General features: G+C 50.9%; 1 protein-coding gene across 1 annotated transcript; it reads left to right on the top strand.

Annotated features, from left to right (window-relative positions):
- The first annotated feature begins 6,020 nt into the window (after positions 1-6,020).
- LOC116893612 (mas-related G-protein coupled receptor member G-like) lies at positions 6,021-9,459 on the top strand. The gene is made up of 2 exons (XM_032895320.1): positions 6,021-6,163; positions 7,606-9,459. The coding sequence occupies exon 2, from the start codon at positions 7,678-7,680 to the stop codon at positions 8,584-8,586; it is 909 nt and encodes a 302-aa protein (XP_032751211.1). The 5' UTR covers positions 6,021-6,163; positions 7,606-7,677; the 3' UTR covers positions 8,587-9,459.
- Positions 9,460-27,464: the final 18,005 nt, after the last annotated feature.

The following is a 27,464-nucleotide window of genomic DNA, read 5'->3' on the forward strand; positions in this document are numbered from 1 at the left end:
CAAGAGACATCACAGTGCCAGCAGGGGACCCTGGCTCCTACCCAGAGCCCGTCCCACCCACATTCTGGGTACCTCTAGGACTGTGCTCAGTTAAGCTTTTTCTGCAGACTCCTCCCTGACCTGCCAGCCAGCTTAACCTACAGTTCAAGAAAAGAGAGAGAGCCAAGCTTCCAAAGAGCACGTTATTTTGTACATTTTATGATGGTTCTTTAATAATTAAAATGAAAAAAATTAAAAAACAGAAAATAACCTACCTCCGTCATTGTTCTTAAAGCAGTCTAGCCCTGGGCCTGGAGAGACAGCTCAGCAGTGAAGAGCACTGGCTGTATCTCCAGAGGACCTAGGTTCAGTTCCCAAGATCCACAAGGTGGCTCACAACCATCTGTTTCAGGGGATCTGGCGTCTTCTTATGCTTTCTATAGGCACTTCATGCACACAGTGCAGAGACATAACACCTAGACATACAACATACACATGTAAAGGACAACATTCAAACCTTACCAAAAACACCAGGAAAATAAGCCACCAGCGTGCTGTCCAGCCACATTGAAACCTCTGGCACGAAGAATATTCCAGTCGCGTACCTTTCTGACAGACACCTTCAGAAATCTCCTTCTCTCTCTCTCTCTCTCTCTCTCTCTCTCTCTCTCTCTCTCTCTCTCTCTCTCTCTCTCTGTAGATGCCCATGTGGATGTGTGTGCAGTGCACACACATGTACATGGAGGCCAGGGGCGAAACTCAAATCGTTGTCCCTCAGGACCCATTTACATTGGGGGGGCAGAGTCTTTCACTAGGTCCTGCGGATGAAGCATGAGATGGAGCCCTCTGAACTGGAATGGCTCTAACAGGGGATCTGGGAGACATGAGACCCTTAGACTAAGGTCAGCATGGGTTCAGGAGGGGTGTGTGGAGGACACAGCAGAGGAGGCTGTTCTGGGGAGGCAGGGTGGGGAAGAGCTGCCTCTTCTTCGTGCATTTCACTCTAGACTCTGAAGAACAGAGTGGTCCCTTCCCGGAAGGCTTGTCCTGGGGTAAGGGGAGAGAACAAACCTGAGGTCAGTTGTATCCTTCTTGCCCAAGGACACAGATCCTGAGCTCTGCAGGGCTGTTGATCTGTGTGCCAGAGGTGACAGGTGAATATGGCAGCAGCTGAAAGCCCTGGGGAATATGAGAAACGTCTTGGTCTAGACAGATGTGGGGCACAGGGCTGGTGCTTCCCAGGCCACTGCTGGGTTTGAGGTTGCTAGCAAAGTCCAGAGGCAGCAGCCATGACTATCCTAGTCCTAGTAGGACTCACATACGGTGTCAAGGCTGCCCTTGGGCTGGCATAAGATGAAACAAATGCAAGACAGAACTGACTCCATCATGGGGTGGCTAGGCTCCTGTCTTCTGGTACCTCTGTAGCTGGATGACCCCTAGAGTGTCACCTGGCAGCTTTCAGCCAGGTCTGCAGATGACACAGAACGTCGCCAGGACAGCTGAGCCAGGCTTCAGCAGCAGGTAGCCTACTCTAAGCTTTGAGACCAAAGTCATCACCTCCCATGCCAGGGAGAGACGCCCTGTGCAGCCTGCCCCACCTGACCTGGCACCTCCACCTTGTTGCTTGTGTCTGCCTCTGCTTAGGGTGCTGTCTGTTGGCTCTGTGGTGCTGTGGCTCCTGATGTCAGAAATCTGTCCTCAGCTCTTCTTACCTGTCTGATCTCCCCCAACCTGTGCATACACACACCCCGCCACAGAAAGTTTGATGTGAGATTGCTTCCTCTATAGCTAGTGTGTTTGCCAGCTTGATTCTGCATCCTTCACTAGCAGGTCTGCTCCTGAGGGCTCAGAGCCAGCAAGCAGCAGCCAGGCTGACCCTGGGTGGAGATGAGGAGCCAGGAAGCACACATCCAGTGGATAGGCGGGTGATAGATGGATGGGTGGATGGGTGGATGGATGGGTGGATGGATGGATGGATGGATGGATGGATGGATGGATGGATGGATGGATGGATGGGTGGATGGATGGGGTGAGTGGGTGGATGGATGAATGGGTGGGTGGATATGTATCTCAGAGGAGAATAATGTCAAGTGATAGGACTGGTGGAAGTGGACAGTGCTGGCCATGAGATCTGGGAGCTTCTTAATCAGCTTGACAGGATAACTGACACAGACTCGAGAGCTCAGGTTTGCTCTCTGTGTAGCCAAATTCCCAGGCCTCCCTGATTCCAGCAACTCTATACTGGGTCTGGGTGTGGTGTTGGGGGTGTGGACCTGCCACCAGGACTGCTGCCCCAAGGAGTTTCTTTATTATTCTCCGTCTTCTTCCTATTTCCTTTTTAAATAGTTATTTGTTTATTTTATGTATGTGAGGACACTGTCAGTGTCTTCATACACACCGGAAGAGGGCATCAGATCCCATTACAGATGGTTGTGAGCCCCCATGTGGTTGCTGGGATTTCAACTGAGGACCTCTGGAAGAGAACCCAGTGGTCTTAACTGCTGAGCCATCTCTCCAGCCACTCCATCTTATTTCTGGTTTGGCCGAAGTAGCTGGCCAGTGGTCTTCAGGGATTCCTGTCTCGCTCACCCAGTTCTTGAATTAAAGTGTCAGCACTCTCGTCTTCTTACACAGATGCTTAGGATCTGAACTCAGGTCCTGATGCTTGGGTAACAAGCACTTTACTGTCAGAATCATCGTTCCAGCCCAAACCTAGCATCTCAACCATGGTGTTTCCTGACCTATGGATGTGGTCTAGTTTTCTGCCTCCCTGTAACTCATTTTTCTATAGGCTATCCTTCCTGGCTTTCCATACCGGTGTCATGGTGTGTGTTTTGTAAACTCGCTGGGTGCTGTCTGCACATGATCTCTTCACTTTTGCTTTCCAGTTGTTAACGGTGACTTGGTTTTGTCTGTCCCCTAACATGTATCCTTTCAGTTCACCTCTGAGGTTGGCAAATACTCATGGCCTCCTCTCCTGCACAGCCTTCGTGATAGCCTGCTGTTTCATCGCATAGCCAAGGCCTTCTTTAGGACGGAACCACAAAGACGGGCAGAGCTGTCTTTTCCCAAACTTACAGGGAAAATGCTTTTTCCTCACCACTAAACACAACTCAGGGGCCTAGCCATTAGGAGCACTTGCTGCTCTTGTAGAGGACCAGGGGGCTTGGTTCCCAACACCTACATGTCAGCTCATAGTTGCCAGTAACTCATCCCTCCAGCTCATTCATACATAATTTCTTTCAGGGAAGTCTGCCCCCCCTTTCTTCCATTCATGAGTACTGCATGCTTGTAGTAATGATAAGGCCAGCCACAGATCACCACTCACCTAAGACACCGTGTAACAAGTCATATGAGTTATACTGAACCAAGAATAAACTAACCACAGGACAACAATAACAACACAAACCCGACCAGGGCCACCTTGAACAATGTAGAAGTTGTAAAGATTTGGGGGCAACATCAAGAATTTTCTGCTTGTTGAAAGGAACCAAGAAGCATCTGCCCCTGTCCCTCTAATGTCCCAACAACAACCAAGTTCAATGGGGGAAACAAAGAATGTATTTGGCTTATGTACAGAGCATAGGCCAGGCTGGCAGGTCATGCATAATGGATGTGCAGATGGAAACCCTCCCCACAGCCTTCCTGATTACACCCTCTACTCTGGACCCTGAAGACCTGCAGTTTGGGAAGAAATGTATCCACATGGCTGGGGTTGGGGGACGTTGACTGGATACTGAGGTAAGGTTCCCAGGACCCTCCCTAGTCCCTCTTTCTAGGGAGAGAACTTCTAGCACAAGTCCATCTGGAATGATTCTTGTCATACAGATACAACTGTCCTCATAAAGATGGCAAGGATGGGGAGGATAATGCTGTGCAACAGGGTGATAACACAGTTTAATGGGTATTGCCACCAAACCACAACAACCTGACCCAAACTCCAGAACCCATATGGTGGAAGGAAGAACTGCCTCCTAAGTCATCTTCTGACCTCAATACAATACACATGCACACACACACACACACACACACACACACACACACACAAATTAAATTGGGGTAGGGGAAGGGCAAGATATAGAAACATTGGGGTCATATGACTCATGAATGATTCCAGGTATGAGTACCCTGGTCAGCAGGCAGCACTGTGTCAGAGCTGGGGGTTGGGGAGGTAGGTTTAATCACATGAGGACACTGACCTTAGCTTTCTCTGGACCTAAAGATACTTGAGGACATCCTGGGTAGTCTCAGAAGTTTAACAGATTGCCACTCATGCCAAACATGACCCAATGGTCTCATAGAGCAAACAGGTAGCCTGGTGACCCCAGAACACATGGGATAAGACACATTGGGGTTTACATGGGTACAAGGGAAGACAGTCTCCATTCTGACATCCAGGATGAGTCCGTTCTCCCTTTAGTTGGTTCAATCATGGAACCTCAATGTTAGGAACTGGACTCAGGTCTTCCACAAGAGCAGTGAGACCTTCAGCTCCTGAGCCATCTTTCTAGCCCAGAGCCTGAGGTGTTAAATCACACATGCGCTCTGGTCACATTCACACAGCAGCTGTTAGTGACAGCCCACAGGCCAAACCTCATCCATAGAGAATATCAAGTCTGTGGCACATGGGAAAATCAAGATCAAAGCCTTATCCAATCCCACTCTGTCATAGGAGAGGTGTCAAGTACTCGGTTGTCTCCTGCTGCCTGCTTCAGTGGTGCACAGGCTCTCCTGCTGCTGTGGATGCCTCTAAAAAGCCAGAAGATCACCTCACAGTACCAGCACAATATGGCAATTATATGAGTCCTCAAGGGCAAAGCCCTGAAGAAGAACAACAAAGCCCCACCTGAACAATGAAAAGTTGGGGAGATTTGGGGCTGCACAGCGCTTGTGTGTATTGAAAGGGTGCATCCCACAGAGAACAGAGCATGGACCTGGCTTGACATAATGGAGGCCATCTTGAGCCACAGCTGTGTGAGTCACCATAAGATGGGTTTTCATGTATATTTCCTTAGCAAATCATAACACAGATCCATGAAAGCACGTGTGCTGGATGACTTGGAGGATGCGCCTGGCTTTTGATGAAATCTGAGGATAAACCAGAGATCTTCAGGCCTGAGAGCATACTTTTGTCTTAATCCACTCAATGCTTGTTTGCCCAGTTCCCCAGAACCTTCCCCTGCCAGTGAGTTCTCCAAAATACCTCACTGTGCAGTCCCAGCTCTGCCTGCCTCTCCCTGTTCTTTTCCAACAGTCATGTGATTTTATGTGCACATCTGTGCAGGTGGATGTGCTGCCTAGGGGTCAACCCTGGGTGTGTGACTTCTTAATTACTCTGCACTTTAAAAAACGCTTTAAATTCCGTGCTAATTTTGTTTTGAGACATCTCACTGTACTGCCCTAGCTGACCTGGAACTCTGTGTAGACTTACAGAAATATGTCTGCCTCTGCCTCCCAAGTGCTGGGATTAAAGGTGTGGACCACCACAGTTGGCTTAAATATGTTTTAAGTTTAACTGTGTGTCTGCACACAAATATGCCACCACATGTATACAGATCAGAGGGAAACTTTTAGGAATCAATTTTCTCCTATGTGGATCCCTGGAATTGAACCTAAGTTGTCAGGCTTGGCAGCAAGCACCTTTACCCACTGAGCTCTCGCACTGGCCCAATACCTTATTTTTGAAAGATAAGACTTTGCACCAAACACACTGACTGGCATGGCCAGCTGAATACCAAGTCCCAAGAGTCCTCTTGTCCCCATCTCCCAGTACTGGGGTCACAAGCATACACCATCATGCCTATCTTTTATTACAGGTGCAGGAGATTTAAACTCAAGCCCTCATGCTGGCATAACAAACATTTTACTTACTGATCCGTCTACACAGGTGCCATCTCTTCTTTGGTCCTGAGCACCTAAGGCTAGGGATCATTCCAGAGCAGGCCGTGTGCAAGGCTCTCTGGTTATATCTCCCAGATGAAGAGGAGGAGCCTTCCACACTAACAGCTCTGTTTGAGGTCATTCCTTTGATTCTTGTAAAAAGGTGACACACCCGCCCACTTCTAGGGAACTGGCAGGAGCCAGCCTCAGAGGACGGGAGCAGATTAAGGGTCCAGGAGGAGCTCAAGACAACAAGTGTGGGCTGAGCGAGCTGAACACAGCCACTGTCAGCAGGCAGCCAGCAGTTAAGGTTAGTCTGCCCCTCTACCTGCTCCTCCAAGCATGGAGCACCCCTTCTCTTACCCTCTACAACACCTGTCTGCCTGGCTCTCAGGGGGGTGCTGGTGGCTCTGAGGATGTCCTATGAAAGGGACCGTATGGGGAAGGCAATTAAGGGAGCCTTGGAAGTTGAGGCTCAGGCTTGGAATTCATAGCTCCGGGTCCATTGGAAAACAAGGATGAGGAAGATGCCCCAACCCACCCACTGCATCCATTTTCAGATCTAGCCTTGCCTCCTCTACCAGCCAGAATCCAGAAGTAGACATCTGGATTAACACCCTGAGGGCTCACAGAGAGGAAGAGTCTTGCCTCTGTCACCACTACAATTGGGAAGGGCCAGTCCTTAATTTCAAGGTCCTGAGGACCTGCACTCTGACCCTGACAGCTGGGCTGGTAGGTTGAACCTCCATCCCCTGGAGGTACCAGGAAGGATGCTTGGTGTGATGAGATGGTAGGCTATACTTATCAGGACAGTGCAGAAGGTTTGGTCCTGTGAGAGGAATCAGGGACTGATGTAGGGTGCATCTCAGTGAATGCAGAGATAGCTAGGGTGGTCTCCTGGGTAGGGGACACAGCCCAGTCCAGGAATGAGGGTCATACACAAAGTACACAGGGTGTACTCTGTCACTGTCTCTGTCTCTTTCCATCTCTGACTATGTCTTCCCATGAATGCCCCTATCTCTTTATCTCTGCCTCTATTCTCCATTTATCCATCTGTCCTTCTCACTCCCCCACCCCCGTTCTCCCAGCCCCCATCTGTTCTTTCCTATTGATGGTCCTCCCCAGTATTTCTTGTCTCCAGAACCTGGGTCCACATACCTGGTACATCCCTGTACCTTGGACAAGGTCCACTGTGGGCCCTGTGGAAAGAGGTGCTGCTCTGAGATGCACCTCCTTGAGACCCCCAGGAGATTTCCTACTTGTTCCCCAAGAAGACCAGGGGCCCCGAGACCCATGGCCAATGTCCCAGACTCTAATATGAACCTTCAGAGTTAGTCACAGTCCCACAGGACCGTGTAGAATTAAGGTCATTCTCCAGAAGGACAGTGTGGGGAAAGTCCCCTGAAGCCTCACCTAGCGCGGAATTCAGTGTTCTGGGGTCACACCAGGCACTATCAGAGACCCTGGGGTGGGTGTGAGTAGAGCCTTGGAGGAAGAGCCCTCAGACCAGTACCATAGTTAAAAAGAAAGGGGAGTCCCTCCACCCGTGGCCCCTTGGCCTGAATGTGGTGGGCCTCTGCCAGGGGGCTCCTACCTCAGGAAGGGTTGCCTAACCAGTAGGAGAGCAGAGAATGCTGCCTCTGAGCATGGAAGCTGGGTTACCCTGGACAAATTCACATAAAGCCAGAACGGGGCCTGAGACAACTCAGACTCTGGAAGCTCATGATCTCTTGCCTTTCACACTAGGGGCACAGCGACTGGGTAGTGAACCCTGTCACCCTTTGCAGGGACCTCCCGGAGCACCCACGGAAGCCAGCCATGATGTTCTCCATATTCAATTTCTGGGACACCTTCAACATCTGGGCCATATTTGACATCTGGGGCCCGATCAACAGAGTGTTCTTCTTCCTCAGCCTCACCGTCAGCCTTGCAGGGCTGGCGGGCAACACGCTGCTGCTCTGGCACCTGGGTCTGCACATCAAGAAGGGCCCCTTCAACACCTACCTGCTGCACCTGGCCGCCGCTGATTTCCTCTTCCTCTCCTGCCAAGTTGCCTTCTCTCTCGCCAAGATCGTGTCGGGCCATGAGTACAAACTGCACTTCCCGGTCACCTTCCTCTGGTTTGCTGTAGGGCTCTGGCTGCTGTCTGCCTTCAGTGTGGACTGCTGCCTCTCCTACATGCTCCCCTCGTATTGCAGCCCCAACTGCCGCCCCAAGCACACTTCATTTGTCCTCTGCCTCATGGTCTGGGCCGTGACCATGTCGGTCGTGCTGCTGCCAGCCAATGCCTGTGGCCTGCTGTTCAATGGAATGAATCTGCTGGTTTGCCTCAAGTACCACTGGGTCAGCGTCATCTGGTTTGCGCTGCTGGCTGGCTCGGTGTTTGGGGTATGCAAGTTTCTCTTAGTCTCGGAGAACTGCTGCTCGTTACAGCCACCCCCCAAGTTCTGCAAGTTGGCCCAGTTCTTCGGGGCCCTTCTGCTCTTCTGTCGCCTGCCCCTGGTTGTCTACTGGTGTCTGCGGCCAATCATAAAATTCTTGCTTCCCTTTTTCTTCCCACTGGCCACCCTCCTGGCCTGCGTTGACAGCAGTGCAAAGCCCTTCTTGTACTACCTGAGGGGCAGGCAGCACAAGAAGGAGCCAGTGCTGGCAGCCCTAAGCAGGGCTCTAGGGGAAGAGTCCCAGTCAAGTGGTGGGGGGATATCCCTGCCCATGCTCCGAGTGTAGAGAGCGACTCATACACCTACCTGCCCTGCCCTCGTAGCTGCCAAGGGATCCCAGTCTTGCTCAAACCCCTGCCATGGTCCAGCCATGGTCCTGGGGACTTTGTGGCTACCTCTTGTAAGCAGGAGAGAAGGGAAAGGGGACAGGCTGCATAGTGAACTCGCAAAGAAGACAAGACCAGACAGAGGGGTGGCTGCATGAAGAAGGGCATGTGTCCTACATCCTTCTGCCCCTACAGCATCTGCCTGAGAAAACTGCCCCACCACCCTAGTAGACCAGGAGCTTTGCTTCCTCCTGCCATAGATGGGTCAGGTGACTGGAACTACAGCATCGGCTTCTGGGGAGCATTCTCTCCTCTTGTGGGCACTGAGGCCTTATGTTGGACGCATCCACTAATGGGATTCATCTGGACTATTCTTTCTCCCTCCCTCACCCCAACATTCCCCGACTAAACCTCACTATCCAGGTAATGACACTGGGCTTGTGGCCTCCCCAATTTTCCAACCTGGTGTTACTACTCACAGAGGCCACAAGGTGGTGGTGTTTCATCATTAAATAGACCCAGTCTGTCCTGTGCACAGGGCCACCCCAATTTGTTGCCTCCTGGGCACTTCTGCTCCTCAGGTGTTCCCCAGAGACATCACAGTGTCAGCAGGGGGCCTTGGCTCCTACCCAGAGCCCGTCCCACCCCCATTCTGGGTACCTCTAGGACTGTGCTCAGTCAAGCTTTTTCTGCAGACTCCTCCCTGACCTGCCAGCCAGCTTAACCTACAGTTCAAGAAAAGAGAGAGAGCCAAGCTTCCAAAGAGCACGTTATTTTGTACATTTTATGATGGTTCTTTAATAATTAAAATGAAAAAAATTAAAAACAGAAAATAACCTTCCTCCATCGTCATTCTTAAAGCAGGGACCCAACCCAGGGCCTGCCCCCAAGAGAGACAGCTGAGCTAAATCCCAAACCCCTCCAGCAGTGAAAGCAGTCAAGCCCTGGCATGGAGAGACAGCTCCAGTGAAAAAGAGCACTGGCTGTATCTCAGAGCTAGGTTCAGTTCCCAAGATCCACAAGGTGTGCTCCACAACCATGTGTTTCAGGGATCTGGTGTCTTGTTGTGGTTTCTATAGGCACTTCATGCACACAGTGCAGAGACATAACACCTAGACATACAACATACACATGTAAAGGGTAACATTCAAACCTTACCAAAAACACCAGGGAAATAAGCCACCAGCGTGCTGTCCAGCCACATTGAAACCTCTGGCACGAAGAATATTCCAGTCGCGTACTTTTCTGACAGACACCTTCAGAAAACTCCTCCTTTGTGTGTGTGTGTGTGTGTGTGTGTGTGTGTGTGTGTGTGTGTGTGTGTGTGTGTGAGATCCTCATGATTGAGCAGAGAGTGCTCTTCATTGCTTGGCTCCTATATTTGCCTCTTAAGAAAATATGACACAGACAGTAAGAGCAGCAAATGCCAAACATTGGAGCTCCTAGAAGGGAAGGTCAACGACATATAGAGAGATACACAGACTCTCTGGGCTCCTTAAAGAGGAAGAGAGAACAATGCTATTTTATAGTTTGGTGTGTCTAAAGGACTGAGTGGGTGGTTACTGGGAGCGTCACTTAGGGATTTGGAGGTCATAAGGGCTCAGAGCTACCTGTGAACACATCCCCCGAGGCACCTCAGAAGGTGCTTTCCTCCTGGCTATCTGATTGCTGTGGTATTCGGGAGAAACCCGTGAATGCCGAGATGAACTGAGTCACAGGTTGCCCTTGAATTTAGGTTGGTGAAAACTTTACAGCCCGTCTGTATAGCAACAAATACAGCCTTGCTATGTAGCCCTGGTTGGCTCTCAATTCCCTGTGTAGATCATTCTGACCTTCAACTTGTATTCCTCCTGCCTCGGCCTCCAAGGTACTGGGATTACAGATATGTTCACCACATCCTGTCCTTCATGATTAACGTGTAACAAACTGTCCACACAGAATTCCCTGCCAGGTTAGAAATCTACTCATGCTAGCCTCATCGCTCTAATAGGTAAAGAAACTCTGAGGCCCAGCCAGGGCCTGATGTACCTGATACTCATCAGTGATGGAATCAGGGCCTGTTCTTCAGTTTCTGCGATGCTCAGAGCCTTGGCTCTACAGAGTACCTGCTATGTGAGCCCTGCGGAACCTAAGCTGCCCAGAGGCCCGGGCCTGGCAGCGGTAGCCCCAGCCCTGTCTCAGAATGGGTTAACAGGTGGCTAAGCAGTTAATGGCCTGGAAGAGGCTGTCTGCGGGAGGTACCTAGGAGACGCTGAGTAAGGATCTTTGGCAGCTTCCTGTGGGGAGGTAGGTAGACCCAGTCTCTCCAAAGGCATGAGAGCCAAAGAGACAGATGGGGCCTCCCCGCGGAGCTAGCAGGACCTGGCAGGGCGCCATCTTCATTAGTGCCTTATTTGATGGGGCTGCTTAAAGTATGCACAGGGAAAGGGGCTGACTTCTCACCCAGCACAGAACAGCCACTCTGGAGTAGAGTTGGGGGGCTATTTCCCACCCCAAACATTTCCTCCTTTCTCTCTGCAAAATTCTATTCGGTGCCACACTTTGGTAGGGTAAAGTTAGATGAACTGACCTGACATAACAGGAAAAGGAAGATAACCTGGGAGACAGATCTTTCCTCAAGTAAGGGCGAGACTAGCAGGGGCCACAAGCTGCCACTACACAGCCTTCACCCAGTCATCATCACACCATCCTCAGTCATCACCATTGGCACTATTGCTACCATAAGCACCATCAGCACCATCACCATATCACCATCATCAAAAACATCACCACCATCAACACCACCACCCACCACCGTCATCTTGCTTTCCTCATCATCACCATTGCCATCATCACCATCATCACCATCATTACCATCATTGTCAACATCACCACCACCACCACCACCATCAACATCATCACCACTGTCGTCATAACTACCACTACCACCATCATCATCATACCATCCCCCCAACATCACCACCACCACAATCACAACTACCACCACCACCATCATCATCATCGCCCACTGCCTGCCAAGGACAAATGTGAGTTCAAGCGGTCATGGAGTCAGGAGCCACGCTTCTAACTTGATACTGTCGTGATTGCCCAATACGTCTGCTAGGTGTCCAGGCAATGCGAATAGAGGAAAGGAAAGGACAGGAAGTAGTGAGAAGAGGAAGGGACAAAAAAGATTAGCAAGGAAGAAGTAAGTGGGAAAACAGAGGGATTCAGGGAGAGGGAGGGAGGGATGGAGAGGGAAGGAAGGAGGGGGAGAGTGGGGCAGCACAGTCTGCTGTCAAAGCAGAGACCTGCAGGTGTCCTCTTGGTAGATGCTAGGACTCCAGCCTCAGCTACTAGATTCAGGATGCCCTAGAAACCCAAGAACTCAGAAGATGGACAAAGCGAACGCCTCACCCTGCTTCCCGTTTCCTGCCTGTCCATAAAGCCAGTGTCCTTATGTCACAGTGCCCCCAAGAATGCGTGCAATAGATATGAAGCCCCCATCTCCAGAAGTCCTTCCCCAGTGGCTGGGACAAGCCTCTGGGAAAGTCATTGTCCACACCTATGCTCTGGGCAACAGGACACCGTCCAGGAGGAGCGTCTGAGAGCAGGTGAGAGAGGAACTCTTCCTCATGTTTACTAAGGACTTTTGTATCATAAACTTCACTCATCTCTTTCCAAAGGTCATGCCCACTGCCTGCCCTCCTGATCCTTGTGAGATGGGCAAAATGAAGCACAGAGAGAGCCTGTGTTTTGTCAGGCTGGTGGCCTCTAAGGCTTCCTGTTTCCTCTTTGAGGTATACAGAGTAGATAAGCCTGGCAGCCTACCTCTCTGAACAACCTCTGCCACCAAGATCCTGCTACCTGACCACTCTTCCCGGTACCCTAGGGTTTGCCGCTCAGAGTCTGTGCCAAGGCAGAGCTAAAAGTAAGCAAGTTAAGTCCTTGGCACCCACAGACACACGAAGGCAGATATCCACACTGGAGGGCCAGGGACGGTTCTACTGAGCTTAAAAGTTCAGTAGAGAGACACTAAGATTGTCTAACTGCCCCAACCCCCACAACCACCCCTGAGGAGCCTTTCTGGGGCACGCATGGCGCTTCTGTCCAAACAGCTACAGGAGAGGAAGAAGGAGAGAGAAGAGAAAGGGAAAAGAGGGGAGGATAGGAGAAACCTTGGGCATAGTGGTGGGAGGAGCCGATGCCCGCACAGTGCAAAACAGCAATACAATACCTAAGATGGCCCACCCTCCCTCTCTGTGCCTCAGGCTTTGTCCCTGGAGGAGAAAGGCCATAGAGGTGTTGAGGGCATGTCAGCGGGGCCTTTGGTGTTTTTAAGGAGTCGTGTCTCCTCTTGCAGCCCCTTCCCAAATCAGTCGCAGAAGAGACAGCCCTGGCGTTAGGTAAGAGCAGATCTCACCAAGGCAGTTCCTGCTGCAGCCAGGTCGGGCTGGGTGCCCAGAGAAAGGTTGCAGGAGATCATGCTGGAGGGGACAGGTGTCCCCGACACCACACACGGGACCGTTGTGGGTCACTAGTTGTAAGTCTCTAGGGTGCATCCCTGCAGTGAGCCGCTCAGCCCTGGGTCGCGTGCCCCACGCGCGCCCTCTGCACAGCTCCACACTTGCTTTGGCTGCCAACCCGCCAGGAAGAGCCTCTACTGGAGGCGGGGCAGTCGAGTCCTGCTTGCCATTGGCTCTGAGAGGCTAGTTAGAGGAGGGGCCAGCCCACTTGGTGACCCAACCCACTGGAGATAGCAGAGCTGAGTGAGGCGAACTGAGGACCAGCCCGGAGGAGATTTCTGCCCTGTGCCCTCATGCCGTGCTGCACGGTGAGTGTGCAACACCCCCTCCCCCGCAACCCACCCTGAGCAGTCTTGCCTCATCCCTGAGGCTACACTGCTGAGTTGCCCTGGGAATCCGAGGGTCTCGAGCCATGTAGGGAGGAGTCTGGGGACCATGTAGGGGTTTCTGCTGACTTCGAAGTTTCCCCGGAGTTGCACCTGGCCAGCTGACCCGGAAGTCGGAGGGGCACCTCAAGTCTGCTGTCCCCCAGCAGTTCTCAGCCTCAAAGGCTGATAGCAGGCGTGATGGGAGCAGGCAGCTGGTTTCAGCAGCCACGAGGTGTCTTGGACAGGATGCTGCATTGCACCCACAAACAGTGCCCTGCTCCCTGTCTGGATGGCTCCTGCTACCGCCCACTGCCAGGACTACTGCCAGGGTGGTGAGAGTGAGGGGACTGCATACACTTCCTGAGCAGGGAAGCCCAACAGGCTGGTCACAAGTGTGTCTGGAGACCTCATACCCTATGCCTCGTCCTGGGCAGCCCTCCCCCAGACTGAGGCTTCCAGCTTACCTTACTCTAAGAAGAAAGGATCTGTTTCTAAGTTCTTTTGTGTGTGTGAGTTTCTAAATTCCTAACTTAGTATTGCATTGGTGAGATTTGGAACAATACTGAGGTGCTCCTTATGACAGGAACTGGCCAAGAACTTGGCTAGATGCATGCTAGGTACAGACAGGGTCCTGGGGCCACCTGGGAGTCAGCAGGCTGACTTTCCCTGGCTGAGACCATCAAGGGCGCTGGGCTCCTAGAACACTGGCTGGTGCAGGCTCCCTAGAGAAGCTGTTTTGTCAACCTGTGGGTCATGACCCTTTTAGAAGTTACATATCAGATAGTCATAACAGTAGCAAAATTGGTTATTAAGTAGCAACTAAATATTATGGCTGGGAGGGTCACTGAAATATAAGGAACTTTGTTAAAGGGTAGCAGCTTTAGGAAGGTTGAGAGAAGTCAGCCTTGTGCCTGATATGAAGGGACACACTGCCCCCATTGTCCGTTGGCCTGATGTCTCAGTGCCCATGTGTGGGGAGAGGTGGTATCAGCTTTTGAGATGACTCCTGAGAGAGGAAAGGCTTTTCCCTGGCTCTAGGGGTTTCTAAGAGCGCATTGTAGAGAGCAAGACTGGCCCAAGGCCTTCAGCGCTGGTCAGTGAAGGGAGGCCGGGGTCACACGAGAACTACCAAGGGAGGAACAGGTGCCAGTGGCTCTTGGATGACCCTTCCGTCCCCCACCGCATCTGCAAAAAAACAGGCCTTCTCTGCAGTTCTAGACTGAAAGGGGCTCGGGGCTCTGGGTGACGGTTAATGAGGACTGAGGCTGGGATGGAGCCATCAGGGCCTCACGCTCTAGGAGAGTTGGAGTTGTCATTTTCCATGGCCGAAGCCCAGAAGGAACGAGGGTGACGGCTGCTGCTCGATCTATGCCAGCCTTTATGTAACACACCTTGCAAGAGGCAGCCACACAAACTGCTTGCCTGTCTACCAGGGAGCTCTGGCTCCTGGAGGCTATTCAGATTCACTGGGCTTTCCACTCCTGCATCAATTCCCTGTGCCAGCCAAGGGTCCTGCCCACTAGAGATCACTGGGTCCCAGAGTCTTTGGAGCACCATGAAAGAGAGGCCCAGCACCCCCACCCCAGCCCTGTTCTTAGACAAATATGGCAGCTGAGCACCTGAGGTGGGGAACCTGAAGCTGGAGACAATCATGACTCTGTGGCTTTGGGGGAGGGGGACACAGAGCCATCCTGAGCCTCAGTCTCCCCATCTGAGAGAAGCAGCAGCACAGGACCTGAACAGGCATGAGGACAGCAGGCTCCCTGTAAAGGCTCGAGGGCCATGCCTAGGGGAGCTGGCAGCACCAAGTCACTAAAACTGCAGACAAAACCTATGACGTAATCCAGAGGGCCCAGAGCCGCCACTCATTCTGGGAAGACAGATAAACCGATGGGCCTAGGTGAGTTAGGTGTGGTCAAGGGTCTAAAGTTGAGGCCATGGGTTTTGTGAGTCCTAGCTGTCCACTGCTCAGGTCTTAGCAGGATTTGGGGTGCTATGGCCTTCATTGCCACAGGGCCCCTTTCCCCCTACAGTGCCCTTCTGGGTAGCCCCCTGTTTAGCTAATGGAGTCATTACTGTTTCCCAAGTCTGTGATGCTCTCTACCTCTGAGGCAGTCTATTCCCAGACCTGAATCACTGGGCTATCCTTACCATATCCTTCCCTTAACAGGACAGCAAAGAGTCCTCAGCTCCACGACTTGCTGTTCCACCATCCCTATGAGGACACACATGCCAGGCAACAGAGGACCAAGCAGGACCAGGGCAGGGCAGGGGGAGCCCAGATGACAGCTGCCTTGCTCTCCTTGTCTGTTCCTAACCCTCTCTTCCTGCCTCTTTGTTCCTCTACTGAGCCATAGGGTGCCCCAAGCAACAGGGCATATTCTCAGGTGACAAGCTGGCAGGTCCAGTGCTGGCCTGACACCTGGTGACCAGCCAAGGACCCAAGGAAGCCACAGGGAGAGCCCCCTAGCTGAACTATTCCATTTTATGAGTTGAGCTTCCCCTGAGACCAGTAGCTAGGATGGATCTGGGTCAGCCCCAGGAAATGAAGACTAAGATATGGGAGGTCTCAAGTTCGCAATAGATGTTATTCTGACCCTTGTCATCGGCCCCTACATGAAGCTCACTCCTACCCCCCAATGTAGGATAAGTGGCGGAGAGCAAGGCAAGGTCTAAGTGATAGCAAACTCTTGGCAGTGTGTGGGGTGGGGTCATGTTCTGAGGACCTAGGCTTAGATGACCGTCTTGATGCTTCTCAGCTGGGGTGAGTACTTGTAACCTTCTCTGCTTTGCTTTTCCCATCCGTAAAAAGTAGCAATCATAGTGGCCACCACGGTGTTCATGAAAACAGAATGCTTTCAGGTATATGCTGTTTGTTGGGTGTGTATCGAGACAGATGTTTTATGTGTTGGCCAGGATGATGGTGACCACTGGAGATGTGACAATGCATACAGACACATTGGAGGTGCAGATTTTTGTTGTTGTTGTTGTCTTTTTTAGAAGGGAGTCTTGTGTAGCCTAGGCTAATCTCAGACCTTAGCCTAGACTGACTTTGAACTCCAGACCCTCTTGTTTCTGCCTCCCAGTTTCTGGGACTATGAGCATTCGTCAACAAATCCAGCTGAGGAGTCAAGAGTTTGGGTACCTAGAACATGGCAATATAGCCCCCGGGCACAGTGTCCACAGGACACACTAGCAAAATGCCCTTGAGCTTCGGGTCTCAATAGGGACAATCTCCCCACAAGAAGATACCTCAAAAACAAGGGCTGCTTGAAGGAGCCGGCTAGATCTTGTGTGCTGTGCTCTACCTCAGGGGCTGCTGTCTCTGAGAAGTGAGACCTACTATGCTCTGAAGACATGAGTCCTAGGTCCAAGCCTCTAAGCCCAGGCTGGACCCTATGCAGGCACCTGTTGGTGCCTGGGAGGCTGGGCCCCATGCGCTGTCCCTCAGGGATCTGGGCTCCCAGTTCCTCGACATCCTTAGTCTCTGGCCAGCTCCTGGCCTTGGCGGGCAGGAGAGGACGAGGACAAGAATAACAATTGGGCTGAGCATCTAGGACGCCTGTGCTTCCAGCCATGGAGGAAAGGGACACAACAGGGTGAGAAGCGAGGCCAGCAGCCACTCAAGTGAGAAGATAAGAGAAAACCCACCCACTGCCCCTGGGATCCTCGGGCTGATGGGGACCAATGCAAGCCCCCCTTCTACACTGAGGCCACAGCCATGTCTGGGGTAGAGGATCTATGAGCTACAGAAGCCAGGAGCTGGGGTGACTATGGGGGTGCAGTTGGGTTGGTGGCTTCTGGGGAGGAGCAAATCTTACCTGGATGGGGGATAGGGAGGGCTTGACAGTCCCAGCCTCTCAATTTTGAGCTTGTTGCTTCTCTTCAGCCAGAGCTCCACCCCCAGGCCTCGTGCATCACAAGCTTATACAGTCCATTTGGATCCTCACTGCCTCCGGACCTCACCATTGCATGACTCAGACAAGACAGGTAACCCCAGCCCACCTCCTCCTCACATTCCCTAGGGTGAAGCTGGAGCAGGGACAAGGACATCCAAGGCCTGCCAGCCAGAAACCTGCAGGCCACCCAGTGCCAGGGTGACCTGCGGCTCTGTCCCCATCTTTCACCTCCATCTGGTGAGAGTCACATCTTGGCTGAGTCAGGAGCTGTCCTTTTGAGGACAGCTGTCCTGGCTGGCCCATTGTTTGTCCTTGTCACATCAGCGTCTGTTTCTCCTAGGAGTGGGTGATGGCCACATCTTTTTGGCCCTGTCTCCAGACCCAGGGACTGTTCAGGACCACCTCAGACTGAGGCTCCCTGGTACCACAAGAGGCCGGAGACACGGGAGTTGCAGCTGTTGGAGAGACAGCAGGCAGGCAGGGCTCTCCCGGCAGACTACCCATCCATCTTCCTGTGTTTCCCCAGACAGCAGTCTGGAAGGTAGGACTCACCTCTCTCACCACCAGGTGTGTTCCCCAGGGACGTACAGTTGACATTCATGTCACATCTGGGCACTGGCCAGCTGTAAGGCTAATGCTCACTACCCTTCTGAACACTGAACTTGCCTCCCTGGGATTATGAGCCAAAGGCTTAGGACAAGTAAACTCTGCATTTCCCCAGACCTGGGACTTGTCCTTGTCACTGGTGCCCTATAGCTCTCAGCACCATATCTTACCTCAGCCGACCTTATCAAGTGTGTGAAAAAGAACAAGGACGCATAGGCCTCCGGTGTAGGCCAGGCCTGTCCAGCCGGCTTAAGTTATAGCTCATCCCACCTTTGTGAGGAAAGAGGCCCAACAGCAGGACAATCCCCAACAAGCTAACCAAGCCCTGTGTGAAGGGTCAGGATGCTCTCTGTTCTTATCCCTCACCAGGCATGATGGGTCTCTGGGCAGACAGAGCCCAAGTACCTCTGTCTGTGGTCAGTCCATACAGACATGCTGTGGACGTGCTCCCTCTGGCTCTCAAAGCCTAGAGGACCTGCAAGCCAGCAGCATTGCTCAGTGACAGACACAGCAAATCATTTAACCTGCGGAAAGAGTGATCAAAGAAACCAACTGCAGGGTGGCTGTGAGCCACCCCACCCCACCCCGCCCCACCCCGCTTAGCCCCAGGGAGAGTACGCTTAAGTTGTTTTAAGCGTGTTTTAGTTTTATTTATGCGTGACAGGTAGAATGGGGGGGCACCCCTCAGCGTGTGGCCAGACTCTGTTCCTCTCTAGTAGAAGATTGCCTAACTAACTCTCAGAGTCATTCTGACACCATTATCAAAAGTCAATTGACCGTGCTTGCCAAGCCTGGTTTACCATGCCTTTGTGTGCCAGCAGATTCCGCCTGCATGTTAGGGTGGCTTTTTCTAGTTCTGGGAAATTCATGCATCTCGACGGGGATCCGTCAAATTTGCGTGTACCTTTGGTCAGGCAGTAGGACAACTTCAGTAGCAAGTCTGGACCACTGCCACCTGCAAACTGGTGCCCCAACTGAGCCCAAGGTCCCAGTCACAAAGCAAAGTGTGCCTTGGTAACCACAGGCCACCTGAGGCTGTTCAAGCTGACATCTAAATGTGCTGAAGTGAGTTTCTGGATTGTCCATGACGTCCTCGGCCTGCATCGGTGTGTGGTGGATGGCAGCCACCCCAGGCCACTTTGCCTATTTCCATCACTCCAGGCGACTCTGGTAGGGTTATAGGAGGTGGAAGGTATAAGAATCCCAAATTCTGGCTGGGGAGGGAGCTCGGTTTGCAAAGTTCTTGCTGTGAAAGTATGAGGAATCACAGAACCCAACTTTAAGCTGCTCATGGTGGCACACAGTGTAACCCAGCACTGGGGAGGTGGGACAAGAGAATCCTCAGGACTTAGTGGTGAGCCAGCCTAACCAAGCCTAACTAGAAAGTTCTAGGCCAGTGAGAGACAAGAAACCAAAAGCAAGGAGAACAGTGCCTCCTGAGGAACAACTCTTGAGGCTGATCTAGGGCATGCACGTGCAAATACACACACACACACACACACACAGACACCCACCCACACACACATACAAACACACACAGACACACACACAAACACACACATACAAACACACAGTCACACATAGACACAGAGACACACACAGACACCCACACAAACACATACACGCACACACATACACACACAGACACAGATACACACACATACAAACACACAGACACACATAGACACACACACACACACACACATACACACACACACGACACACACAGACACACACACACACAGGCAACACATACAGACACCACACACACACACACAAACACACACACAGACACACACACACAGACACACACAGACACACACACAACACACACACACACACACACACAGACACACACAAGACACACACACACACACACACAGACACATACACACACACACACACACACACACACACACACACACACACAGACACACACACACAGACACACACACACATACAGACACACACAGACACACACACACACACACACACACAGACACACACAGACACACATAGACACAGACACACATAGACACACACAGACACATATACAGACATGCACATATACACAGACACACACACAAACACATGTACACACAGAGACACACACAGACACCCACGCAACACAATCGCACACACACACATACAAACACACAGACACACATAGACACAGACATACACACAGACACCACACACAGACACACACATACACACACACACACACACACACACACACACACACACACACACACACACACACACACACACACACACACACACACACACACACACACACACACACACACACACACACACACACACACACACACACAAACACAACACACACACACACACACACACACACACACACACACAAACACACAGACACACATAGACACAGACATACACACAGAGACACACACAGACACCCACACAAACACACACATAGACACAGACATACACACAGAGACACACACAGACAACACACAGACACCCACACAGACACACATAGACACAGACATACACACAGAGACACACACAGACACCCACACAAACACACACACAAACACACACACACACACACACACACACACACACACACACACACACACACACACACACACACACACACCACTGCAGGAGAGTAGAGAGAAAGAACATCCTGCTGGAAGCACTTGGAGGTTGGGGTTCCTATCCCAGACCTGCACAAAACCAGGCTGGATATACTTGCCCCATCTCTTCTCTGTCCTCTGCCTCATAAATGTTCTTCTCAGCTGTACCCGCCTGTCCCTTCTACCTCAGGAATGAAGTGGACCCTCCCTTCTGAGACCAGAGTCATGGGCTCAGGAAGGGCCTCTTTCACTCCCCATCCTGCTTCGGAGCCTCACAGCCCCACCTGCATCACTCCAGGCTGCCCTACGTCCCTTCCTCTCTGGCTAGCAGGATGAGACATCAAGGACTGATGTCTACCAGCCTATCTTGGGGTTTACATGGCCTCCAAAGGACAGGATACCATCCATCCCATTTCTGTATACCTGGGCCTAGGATTGTCAAGGCCAAGAGTTGCTCTGCCCAGGAGAGAGCAGCCCTGAGCCCTACTACCCAGCTACTCCTACGCTAACAGATCTATATCCCAGCCCATGTAAGTCTACACTCATGGTCCCGCTGGATGCTTTCTTGAGGCCTAAGTGTCAGAGACTGAAAATGCCAAGTAGCTACATCTATTCTCTCCTGCCTATCCCCTGTTTCCTGAGACCTAAGACAGCCACCACAGATCTGCCTGCTGGTGTCCCAATGTTTGTGGTCCCTTCCCACATCCAAAGAGCTGGGCCTTAATGATTAGACAGACACAGGATCTACTGGGATGGAATTTGCTCTGGACACGGCCAGGTCTGACCTGTAGCAGAATGGCCTCCGGGCTTTTCCACTGCCGACTGTTCAGCTTGTATCGGTTCCCATGGCCCCTCTGCATTTGTGTGTATGGACCACGGCCCCTCTGTGCATGTGCCTTTGAAAGACAATTCCCTGTCCCTGACATTTCTTCCCAGCACTCCCTCAGTGTGGCTTTCTGGGCTGTTCTGGTTTCATTTCTGCTGGATAAAATACCCTGGCAGAAGCAAGTGAGGGGAGAGAGGTTTAGTTCAGCTTACAATTGCAGTTCATAGTCCAGGATACCAGGGAGGTTAAGGCAGCAACTAAACAGCCAGTCCCGGCCGTCGAAGCCCCAGTCAAGAGCACAGGGAAGTGAATGCAGGCTCAGTGCTTGTGCTCAGCTCCACTTCTCTGGTCTTACATAGTCCAGGGGCTCTGCCTACCGTGTGGCACCGATTGGCTTAATTAAGACAATTCCCATGGAAATGCCCCCACCCCACCCCACCCACAGCTGTCATGTAGACAATCGATCATTGAGATTCTCTCTTTCCCAGGTGATTCTAGGTTGTGATAAGTTAGCCCTTAAAGCTGACTGTCACATGGTCGTCCATGCACATCATTTTGTGTGTGGCTGTGTGTCCACAGTGACCAAAGTCCAACTGCAGAACAATCTGAACACTAAGACCAATCCTGGGGTCTTGAGGGGTCCACCTTGTCCCCGTCTCTGTCTCTGTCTGTCTCTGTCTGTCTCTGTCTCTGTCTCTCTGTCTCTGTCTGTCTGTGTCTGTCTGTGTCTTTCTCTTCCCCTCCCCCTCTCCCCCTCCTCCCTTCCCTCCCCCTTACTCCTCTCCCCCTCTCCCTCTCCCTCTCCTCCTCCTCTTCTTCTCCCTCTCCTTCCCCCACACTCCTGCCGTTTCCAGAAATTGTTTGTAACTATTAGGAGGTAGACATTCCTTTGTGCTTCTTCCCAGCTGCAGCGAACTTACGAGGTTCCTGCGTGCGGCTGAGCGGAGGAAGGCATTTGGGGAGAGCGATGTCTGCTCTGCCCACTGCCCTGGTACTCTTCTGTCACACTGAAACATTGCCAGCTTGCTTCTGCCTCAGGCATCTGTGAACGAAGCCATAGAAAACGCACACGTTTCTGTGCAGATGCCAATTTGCTTGGGTGGGCGCAGTGCTGGGAAGTCTCCTGGAGGCATGCATGTAAAACTGCCAATCTGCCTTCCAAAGGCCAGAACTGCTTGGCGTACTTGGGGTTCCTTTCAGCGACACGTGGGGGCGCTGTTGCTCCAACATACTGTTGTGATCCAATTTGCCAGGAACTAATGGGCTGCAGATCCCAAGAGCCCTTTCAAGGGCACATCCTAGCCCCACCTCCTGGGGGGGTCTCACCACCTCCCAGTAGCTCCACAGGTTGGACACAAATTCTCCTTACATGGTTTTGGCCGACATTCTTCTAAATGAAGGCAGAATGGATCCAGGTTGTCTGTGTGCAGAGAAAAGGCCAGTTGTCACAGCACCTTTTGTTTGGCAGCCTGCCTTTTCTCCACTGAAATGCCTTTTCTGTCTTTGTGTCTGTGTCCAAAACCAATGGTCCATGGACTCCTGGCCTCAGCTCCAGTCTGTTAATCTGCGTCTTTTCTTTTGCCAACACTAATACCGCATAGAATTGATTCTTGCATGTTTTCGGTGAGTCCTTAAGTCGAGTGGCAAGAGCCCTTACACCATACTCTTTCAAGACTATACAAGCCATTCTTTTTTTAAAAAAAATATTCAATTTTAGTTTTAATTATGCATATGAGTGTGGGGGGGGTGGAAGTGTGTGCACTTGATTGCACGTGCCTATAGAGGCCAGAGGCATTGGACACCTTGGAAGTTACAGGTCGTCGAGAGCTGTTCAGTGACCGTGCTGGGGACCAAATTCAGATCCTCGCAAAGTGGCGCTTCATCTTAGCCACCACGTTGTCTCTGGGTCTGGCTACCTCGAAAAATTGTTTTAATTGTTGCAGTTGAGGTGACTCAACAGGGAGAGATGTTTGTCCCTCTCTTCTGCAAGCCTGCAGGCATGAGTTACGTCCCTGGAATTCACATAAAGTTGGAAGAAATGATCTTCTGAGCTACACACACACACACACACACACACACACACACACACACACACACACACACACAGTGCCCCCTCGGCACAGCATCAGTACCAATTATAATAAAATTTCAAGGAATCATCAATATCGGTCACTTGCATAAAACAATGAGTTTCTTCTGGGGGTTGTTTGGTTGTTCAGGCCTTGAAGATGTTTTTATTAATATTGTGTGCATCTGTGATGTTAATATTGTGTGTGTGTGTGTATGACATTGTGTGAACGCATGCTGTTAACGTTGTGTGTATGTTTGAGATTCCCCTTCACTTCCCACACCTACCTCGGCCCCCTTCTAATTCCATGTCTTCTCATAAAGATTTTTTACAAATAAATGTTTTCATTGATAGTAGATACAACACAACTCAATACATCATAGTAATAAACAAACTCGTATATCAGGCCAAACATATATTCCTTGAAAACAAAGGCAATGTCATTTTCCCTTCTGACTGTGCCTGGCTGCCCCTCCTGCCCCCTACCTCCTCACCCTCTTCCTCCTCCGTCTCCTCCTTCTCCTCTTTCTCCTCTTCTGTGCTGGGATGGAGGCCAGATGTACTGGTTAGGGATTTTGTCAAACTGACACAAGTTGGTGTCACTTGGGGAAAGGGAATCTCAATGAGGGATTGGCCCATCACATTGGCTGTGGGCAAGTCTGGGGGCACGATTCTGACTGATGACTGGTGTGGGAGGGTCCAGCCTGCTGTCTGCAGATCTGCAGTGGTCAGGTGATCCTAGGCTGTATAAGAAAGCAGGTCCTGGCTCGGTGGTCCTGAGTTCAATTGGCCAGCAAACACATGGTGGCTCACAACCATCTGTAATGGAATCTGGTGTCCTCTTCTGGTGTGTCTGAAGACAGCTACAGTGTATTCACATACATAAAATGAATAGATTTTTTAAAATAAAATTAAAATGAAAAACCTCATTGTTTCACCAACTTGCACACTGGCTTGTCATAAATTCTCTTTCTGAACTAAATGGACTCCCCTGCCTCCACCCCCGCCTCTAAAAAATAAGGAAAGAAAGAAAGAAAATGAAAGTGAAAGAAAGCAGGCAGACCAAGCCAGTAACACTTTCAGCCTTACTCAATCAACACTGAGTTATCATAGGCAATAGTATTTTGGCTTCCATGACAGAGATTAGCTTTACCTGTGTTCACACCTACCTGGCACAGTAATATTCTTTTGTCAGGCAACTTCTTGTATACGTTCAGTGCCTCCAGTATTCACCTGTTCTGGCAAATGAAATTTCTATCTAAATGCTACAATTTATTTACTGAACTGCTAATGAACACTGACTATTCCTGTGTGAATAAGCTGTTAACCTTTTATTCTTATTATTTGTAATTGTGTTTGTGCACTAATGTAGTGCCCATAGAGACCAGAAGAGGGCACCAGACACCCCACCCCTCCCCAGACCCCACTCCCCACCCCCCACCCTCCACCCCCTACCCCAGAACTGGAGTTCTATACCATTGTGAAGCTGCTGGGAACTGAACTGGGATCCTCTGTAGAATCAGCCGGTGCTCTTAACCACTGAGCCACCGCTCCAGCTCCTCCTGTGTTTCTCTTTTTTTCCATTTGAAGTTAACCCGCATATGAGAGGAAACATACAACATCTGTCTCTCCGAGTCTGGCTTATTTTGCTTGATGTGATCTCCATTTCCACCCACTTTCTTGCAAATGACATTTAGTTCTTCTTCATGCCTGACTACAGCTCCACTGTGCACACTCATCTGTTGTTGAACACGCCTTGTTTTCCTCACCCCTATCTGTGGATGCACCCCTAGGCTGTCCCAAATAACACGGTGATGAATGCTGCCTTTTGGTATGCCTTAGAATAAACCCTGCTGAGATTGTCTTGGGATTTTGCTGAGTCCACTGCAGGAGCATCTTAGCAATGGTGACTGCTGACTTGACTACAGTCGCCAAGCTTTGCTGAGCTTTCTGATTGTTTCGTCTGTAACTAAACCTTTGGGACAGTAAGCAGATAGAAGCTGTGTGGTTAGACTGGACCTGAGTATTTCTCAAACTTAACTGTATGTAGATGATGTTTCAATAATACCATATTGTGGAGGGCTCCTGGGGTCTTCCTTCCTAGTACTTACACACACACACACACACACACACACACACACACACACACACACACACACAGAACTTCACCTCTGAGCGGGGGCTTGGGATTCTGTCTTTTGTGTAGGTTGTCTCACATAGAAAAGTGTGCTCCTTACAAACAAAGCCAATGCTATTTCTCCCTTCCTTGTGTGCCTAGATGCCCCTCCTGTCCCTTTTTTCCTCCCCCTCCTCCTCTTCCTCCTCCTACTCATCTCCTCCTCTTTCTCCTCTTCTGTGCTGGGATGGAGGCCAGATGTGCTAGTTAGGGTTTGTGTCAAACTGACACAAGTTGGTGTCACTTGGGGAAAGGGAATCTCAATGAGGGATTGGCCCATCACATTGGCTGTGGGCAAGTCTGGGGGCATGATTCTGACTGATGACTGGTGTGGGAGGGTCCAGCCCGCTGTCTGCAGGTCTGCAGTGGTCAGGTGATCCTGGGTTGTATAAGAAGGCAGGCTGAGCAAGCTGTGATGAGCAAGCCAGTAATTGCATTGATCTATGATGTCTGCTCTTCAGTTCCTGCCTCCGAATTCCTGCCTTGAGGCCCTGTCTGACTTCCCTTTATGATGGGCAGTGGCCTGTAAACCAAACAAACACTTTCCCTCCCTAAACTGTTTTGGTCATGGTGTTTAGTACAGCAACAGGGAAATAGAGCAAGACACCAGGCCTTTTGTATGCTGGGCAAGGGCTTTGCCACTGAGCACCAGGAAGTTTTGGGTGCTGTGCTTAGTTTTGCAGTGCTGGGGATGTGCACTGGTTAAACCCTTTTCTTGTGCTGCTGAGCTGACCAGGACCCCCGAGTGCTGCTGAAGAGACCATGGACAGCCTCGCTCTGGGCCTGACCCAAGGAGAAAGCTTTGATGTTCCTCTGTTGCCTGCAGTACTCACATGCTTGAAGTTATAGGTGGATGGGCATTGCCTGGTGTGCATGCTGGGAACTGAATGTGGGTCCTCTATGAGAACAGAATATGCTCTTTTCTTTCTTTCTTTCTTTCTTTCTTTCTTTCTTTCTTTCTTTCTTTCTTTCTTTATTTCTTTATTTATTTCTTTATTTATTTATGTTTTTCAAGACAGGGTTTCAAAGTATAGCCTTGGCTGTCCTAGAACTGGCTCTGTAAACCAGTCTGACTTTGAGCTCAGAGATCTTCCTGCCTCTGCCTCCTGAGCCCAAAAACAATTAAATGCTCCACCTCCACCTGGATTTTTTGGTTTTTTGGGTTTTTTTTTTTGTTTTTTGTTTTTTTACTGTCTTTTGAAACCAGAACACTTATTTTATGACTGATTGTTGAAATGCTCGAGATGAACTGGATGCTGCACTGTTGGCTTACGTGTTGTTCTCTTGTGGAATCCATGTCTTAATCGGTGATAGACAATTTTAGCTGCCTCGTTCTCCCAGTCCTGGTAGTGTTTCGGCCTGGACACTCGGTTATGCTCTCTGCTTTCTCTGGTGCTTGGTGGGGCGGCCATATTTGCTACAGGTCTACTCAGAGCCTCGGCAGCAGCACGGTGCTTGTGTCTTATTTCAATGCTCTCCAAAGGATGATGCTGTTCCCACCATCCTGCTTCTGCCACTGAGGTAGAAGAGCCGGTATGCAGTCTCAATCACCGAGCCCTTTCTCCAACCCCGGAGTTCTGCTGAGTGCCCACTCTGCTCCCATCGGAGGACCGTGTGGCTTTTCTTCCTCAGAGTGCTGCGATGGTGCTGGATGTTGGCAGTTGGAGCCTGTGAGTGCGTGTGTACATGCGTGCGTGCGTGCGTGCGTGCGTGCGTGCGTGCGTGCGTGTGTGTGTGTGTGTGTGTAATGCCACATGGGCATGGTATTCACACAT

The sequence above is a fragment of the Rattus rattus genome, chromosome 2 (genome assembly GCF_011064425.1).
Source record: "Rattus rattus isolate New Zealand chromosome 2, Rrattus_CSIRO_v1, whole genome shotgun sequence".
Classification (NCBI taxonomy): Eukaryota; Metazoa; Chordata; class Mammalia; order Rodentia; family Muridae; genus Rattus; species Rattus rattus.